General features: G+C 34.0%; 1 protein-coding gene across 11 annotated transcripts in view; it reads right to left on the reverse strand.

Moving 5' to 3' along the window:
- Window positions 1-1,293: 1,293 nt before the first annotated feature.
- The window catches only part of Syt1 (Synaptotagmin 1), a 388,134-nt gene continuing 382,448 nt past the window's right edge, over window positions 1,294-6,979 (reverse strand). For all 11 annotated transcript variants that reach the window (XM_017639446.1, XM_017639397.1, XM_017639432.1 and 8 more), the window contains one exon: window positions 1,294-1,580. In XM_017639446.1, coding sequence (XP_017494935.1) covers window positions 1,374-1,580 — 207 coding nt within the window. In that variant the 3' untranslated portion in view covers window positions 1,294-1,373. The remainder of the gene's footprint in view (window positions 1,581-6,979) is intronic.

Genomic DNA, 6,979 nt, shown 5'->3' on the forward strand with positions numbered 1-6,979 from the left:
GGTAACAGTTATTCGTCGCCACGCTGTATATAATAACGTTGAGCGTTGCGCTTGACAGCTTGTTATACCTTTCATGAGCATGAAATGGTATTATAACTTTGGTCCGATGTTTGTAAGTACCAGAACAAAAAGAGATAGACCCATTAAAATGTATACTTATATGATCAGAACGTCGAGCTGAGTTGATTTANATTTTTTATATAAGTATGTAACTCCTCTATCGATGTATGCAGATGTATTCAAAAGCAGTAATCTGTCAAAGTAAAATTTGCAGATGTTCATGAAAGGTATGAAGCCTTCGGCATAGCCGAAGACAGCGCTGCTCTTACTTGTTTTTTTCTAACTTGTATGTTGTTGGCTACTGTAGCCGAAGGGTCAGAGGTGCGTTCTACCACAAATTCAGGTCGAAATTGGATGCTAACCCAGAAATGCGCGTACAGCTTTCAGACATAATATCGAACTATAAAGCTATATTTGATATTTATAGTGAAACTATTTCATTCTTCACATTAAAATTTAAAGTATGTATAGTATTTCTAGTAAAAGTTTTTATTCATATTTTTATTGCAGTGCCATTGATTTGTAGTAATTTGATGTGGGGTTCCATAAAATGAAAAGTAATTAGTAGGGGTTCCATTATCTTGAAAGTTTGGTAACCCCTGTTATAGAGTACGAGGTAGAGATGGGCATGGAACTAAATATTCAATCACGCTCCCGCCCATACCGAAATTCATTTTTAAGTTCTGAACCCGCTCATCCCGATGTTTTTTAGAATTGTACCACGTGTCTCGTGGGTCCCGAAATCTATTACTAAGAAAAATTCACATCTTTCGAATCAATTTTAAATAAAAAATAATAATGAAAGATCTGGCATATTCCGATTTTTTGGTTTTGCTTTGCTGTTCGTTTGCGTCTCAATGAATGCAATGAATGAGTGCATATTTCATACAACGTTTTAAGGAAGATTTTCTGAATTTGAATTTTATCGGGAGTGTCGTCAAAATTATTACAGACCTTCCCGATACCGCCCATCCCGGCCATTTTGAAACCAGCACAGTGGGTCACGCTGATCGAATTTGGCTTTCAATAGAACTACTTTTGGTTCGAACTACAAAGTAAGGACCATGGTAAGAAGCTGCAGCTTAAGAATTTATGTATGTATGTATTTACGTGTACAGCGGTGACGGGCAGCGTCTTGCTCGCATGCAGAGCTTTCCATACATTTTGTATAGACGTGCACAGAGTAAACGCTCTCTCTGCCTTTTACTGATATAGGGGAATGAATCATGGCAAAGCTCATTACCTTGTTCTACACGTGTCACATTCTCCGCCGCTCCTTAGCACTCTCTAGTTGCATTCATGATTCGTCCACTTTACTTCATATTCTTCAGTATTTCATCGGTTTCCTCAGGATCCTTTAGTGTGTGCCATTGAGCAATCGGTCGTCGTGGTGAGGCCAGCATATCCGACCAGTGCCGCAATTCGGTGCCAGTAGCCATACAACCGAGTATGCAGCGTCCAATCGGCTCAGATGTACCAATACGATCGTAATCGACAACAGTTACGACAAGACAAATTTTCTGATTATATCCGGTGAAGGAATTACGTCAGTGGCAGCCATAAAACAGATAAGTGTTTTGAGGTAAAAAAGGAGAGGATTAGTGAAAAATAAATATATGTTTTTTTTTATAAAATATCTTTGCATATTTTACGGTCACATATGTATTTGGATGTTGTTTTTTAAGTATATATGTATTCAGTTCTTAATTTACATAACTTTTTTACATAACTTCCGTTACTTCGATTGTATTTAATTTGTTGAAGAAGAAGAGTTTTTTTTTGTAGTTGTTATACTACTAGGTTTTTTGCATGAATATCTGAGTAAGCAAAGAACTAGTAAAGCTTTAGTATTTGTGCGATTTTCGGATTGGTTAGGGGCTGCGAGGGGTGATTAATTGAACACAGGTACACTTATCAATATACATATATTTACTAGCTACAAGCATTACAATAACAAATAAAATGTGTACACAAGTCATATATGTATGTAAAACCTCTATATTGTAACGTATCTTCACAATGTGCTTTTACTGCAAACAAACTGCCAAGTCACTCTAGGAGCGGTTTAAATAAAAAGTAGTAGATAAGTTTAAAAAAATATATATTAAGAAATTAAATAACCAAAAATTGTTTCCCTTCAAGTGATCGGTGCAAGATTTTTGGAACGGGCAGATTTTAATAAGCTTCTAATGTACTTTTATCTAGGGATAAATCGATACCATCAAGGTATTACTCAAATCTGTCCTTGTACATGTATCAAACAATGTATCGATACCTACTCAGTATCGGAAAGGTATCGAGTACTTTTACATAGAACTACGATTTTGCATATTTTTCAAAGTTATTGTATTTTTTTCACAAAAATATGCATTTTTACAAGATTATTTATCTTTTAATATTTTTTCATACAAAAATTGAAGACAACAATTATTTTTGTATAGTATTTGATTGCAAAAACAATAGAATATATTTTTACAAGATTAATGGATAGTTTTTTCATATAAAAAAAGTTTAAAAAAAGAACTCCCTTTTTGTTATATTTCCCAAAAACACCAACTTTTCGAAGTGTTTCCTGAAAGGCGGTTTCGAGATTTTGATATAGTTGTACCTGTTTTTGAGAAAATCCTCTCGCAAGTGACAAATGACACAACAACCGTTATCTATAGACGGACTTGCTTAAAGTGTTCTTACACGATATGTATTTGCATCTGTAAATGTGACTTTTTCAATACATATGTAATTGCGTCTGCCTTTCAATTTCACAGTCTTTATTTAACTATTTAAAAATACGTTCTTTGCAAACGAAATGAACTAACTCAGATGATTCTATCTGTGTGTCAGATGAAAATAGAAACATTTCTATTTCGTATGTACGTGCATCTGCTTTGTACAGAAACAAATCGAATTTGCCTTTACACGATATGTTGGCTTTCCATATGTAAAAAGTGGCATGTACACATGCAAATACATATCGTATAAGAACATCTTTACATAGTTGCGGAAATGTAGTGCGCATATTTTCGCATTCCTCTCGTGGGTTTGATTTTCAAAGAAGATGTTGAAGTCAAGGCAGATTAATGGCCCGTCCACATACAACTAAATTAACATACTAGCGGCAGATAAATCAAAATTTTATTTCAATAATTGCATTAAAAACTATATTTCTTGTCCGCATTTGATTAAAAAGGAAAATTAAATCAAATAATTTTGATTATTTGGAACAGCTGATGAACGACGCGATGGCGAGTTGGCCATCTTTCTGCGTTGTGTTGGCGTTGGCGTTGCCCAACTTTGGTTATGTGGAGACTTTCATATAAATGCATGGATTCATAGTCAGCTGTCGAAGCGATGCCAACGCCAACGCAACGCCAAAGTTGTATGTAAACGGGCCTTAATTGTGCCATGGCTGAATCATAATAATAGGTATGTATAGTAACAAGTCAGTACTAATTTGTACTGGAACCTGCAAATTTTTACTGGAAAAGTGTATAATCCAAAACCTTTCCAAGAGAGCATTGAATCGAGAGTGTTATAACACGGGGAGAGCTGCAAGTTGTTGCTAGTGAAATTTTTACTAGCAGAAATTAGATAGCAGAAGAAGAACAAGAATAAATGTCAAAATCCGCTATTTGTTGAATCGGTTAAGCGTAAACAAAAGTAGAATGAGTGGAAATTAAAATATGAATGATGTACTGTGGAAGTGCTTGTGTATATGGCAAAGAGTTTAAACAAGGCGCATCCATATAAGGTGGTAGCAATTGCGTAAATATAAAGTCCCGTGTATTTTGTTATTGCTTTTTGGTACATCAGGAAGTCAAAAAGAAAGAAAATAGGAGATAATTTTCGCCATTTCGTTTTGCTGACATCATGAAGTTACACTAGGGGTATTCTCGAAGTCTTGCACGATGCACGGATTGCACGAAATGCAAAAATACTATTCCAAATTTCGAAGAGTACGAGAACACCCCATTGCAAAGTGGTAGCATGCATGGGGAGCAAGCAGCGAAATTATGTATCAAATACAATAACAAGAGACAGCAAAAAAAATTAAGTGAGTGAGATGAGAGGAATGAGAGAAATATGTAGCAATTCCAACAACAAAACAACTAGCACAGGGTCGCTATTATCTTGCTATGCTATTTTGCAAAATATATACATGGGTTTCGACGTTGCATATTTTGCAGCGATAGGAAATGTTGTTTCCCATGAATTTTCTTGTTGTGTGTTTGCAATTTATGCAATCCGTGCAATCCGTGCTATGTGCAATGGCTTTGCAAGATTTGGAGAATACCCCTACTATTTCGTCTTAGATGACATTCTGCTGTACTAGTGTAGAGACAATAATCTATATATTAATACGCTAACGAAATCCCATACAAATCTATTCCTCCCTACTGCTCCTATGTTTCTAAACCAATTTGAATGATTCTTCTTTTTTTCGAAAGGTATTTCAAAGGGAAGGTGCGCATTTTGTTTGTTTTTTCAGTAGGTGGAGTAGGAGAGGAGTTATTCCGAAAAACTTCATTTATGGTCCGATTTGCTTCAAATTCAAAACACTTATTACTAACATAGGTGGCTCCAGAGCCAAGTTATTCCAATTTCCGTATAAGCCTATGAATGCCTGCTTTGGTTTCACCATCTACTATCTATATATTAATACGCCAACATAAATTTTGTCTCCGTTCGTTTAGCGATTCTACCAAACCGATTACAAAACCAAGAACACCGTTGGAAAGGCATTTTTCCGTCGTTTAAACATTTTCGAATTGTGTATAGATGTTGTTACAACATGTTCAATTTGACATGTTTCGCCTGTTGTTTCACTACACATTTGAAATTAAGCTTTGAAATAAAGATAAATATGAAGATGAAGAAATAAAAGAAGGTAGAAGTGAAGATAAAGACGAAAATTGAGACAATGACAGATACACAAGAATTAGGGTAACTGAAAGGGTAAGAACATTTCTTGAATTTATGAAGTGAAACTTCTTTAGCGGCAGTTGGTTGGTTGGGAGTAAATTGTCAAATTCAAGGGGAATAAAGCACATGGAAATGGTTCTCAGCGGTTTAGCGGTTTGAGAATCAAAACAAAAACAAAGATGCCTAGAGGTACGGGCAAAAACGAAGATCAAAGTAAATTTAAACACTTTAAGGTAAAGGTGAAGAGGAATATGCAAAAATAAAGATAAATACGAGGATGAAGACCGATATTGTTATCGATATAAAACCCGATATTTTTATCGATATAATAATCGATATTGCTATCGATAAAAGAATCGATGTTGTTATCGATACTGTTATTGATTAAATAACCGCTATTGTAATCAATATAATAATCGATATTGTTATCGATATAATAATCGATATTGTTATCGATACAATAATGGATATTGTTATCGGTATAATAATCGATTAAATAATTGATTTTGTTATCGATTTGGTAATTTATATTGTTATCGATATGTACAATAATCGACACTGATGATTGTTATATCTATCGATGAATAAATCGATTTTGCAATCGTTGTATTTTTCTATATGTTTATGGATATTGTTATCGGTATTTTTGTTGAAACAGTTTTCGACAGGGCTACCGATTTAAGAAGCGGAACATGGGAGGCGATCACATTACATGACATCACATCACATTATATCACATGATATGAAGAGACATAACATGATATTACATCACATAATATGATATCACATCACACGATATCACGTGACATGCCATCATATGATATGACATCACATTATATAGCATGACATCACATGACTTGACATCGTATGACATGACATCGCATTACATAACGTGGCATCACATGCTATGACATCATATGGTACGACATCATATGACATGACATCACAGGATATGGCAGCACATGACATGACATCCTATCATATGACGTAAAATAACGTCACATCTTATCACGTCATCACACCTCATCTCATCTACGTGAATAGATAAAGAAAAGGAGCAAAGCATAGATGAAGACCAAGGTAAATTTACCGATTTCAAAACCAAGAACACCGTTGGAAAGGTAATTTTCTTTAGATGAGGAGTGTTTTTATAGTTTCGAAATTGGTTGAAAATCGTTTTTTAAAAGTGTCCATATTTGTGTATGGTTGTTTTTGCAACCTGTTCAATTTAAGCTGTNGCAAAGCATAGATGAAGACCAAGGTAAATTTACCGATTTCAAAACCAAGAACACCGTTGGAAAGGTAATTTTCTTTAGATGAGGAGTGTTTTTATAGTTTCGAAATTGGTTGAAAATCGTTTTTTAAAAGTGTCCATATTTGTGTATGGTTGTTTTTGCAACCTGTTCAATTTAAGCTGTTTCGCATTTTGTTTTACTTCGTATTTGAAATTAAATTTTGAAATAAAGATATATAAAAAGATGAAGAAACAAGTGATAACGATGAAGACTTTCTTTTAAAAGTGAAGATAAAGGCGAAAATGGAGACAATGAGAAATACATAAGAATTAGGGTAACTGAATTGAAATTTTCCATAAAAGTTACCGAAATTTATCGAATCATCGAAGTTTATAATTATCGAAATTTATCCATGCTTATTAAGTTATCACATGGTATCGAATTATTCAAATTGATCAATGTTTATTGAGTTGTCGAAATTTATAGACACAGAAACTTAGTTGTCCAAATTTACGGAGAGTTATCGAGCTATAAAAACATGTGGGATTATCGAAATCTGTCAAGTTAAAGAAATATATCAAGTTATCAATATTTATTGAATTATCATTATTTATAGACTTAACGAAATTTATCTAGTTGTATTAATGCATGGAGTTCTTTCAACTTACAGAGTTATCGATAATTATTGATCTACTGAAATTGGTTGATTCATCGAATCGAAGTTTATGGAATTTTCAAAATATATCCATTAATCGAAATTTCAA

The sequence above is a fragment of the Rhagoletis zephyria genome, unplaced genomic scaffold (genome assembly GCF_001687245.7).
Source record: "Rhagoletis zephyria isolate East Lansing unplaced genomic scaffold, Rhagoletis_zephyria_1.1 Rzeph_scaffold_00151, whole genome shotgun sequence".
Taxonomy (NCBI): domain Eukaryota; kingdom Metazoa; phylum Arthropoda; class Insecta; order Diptera; family Tephritidae; genus Rhagoletis; species Rhagoletis zephyria.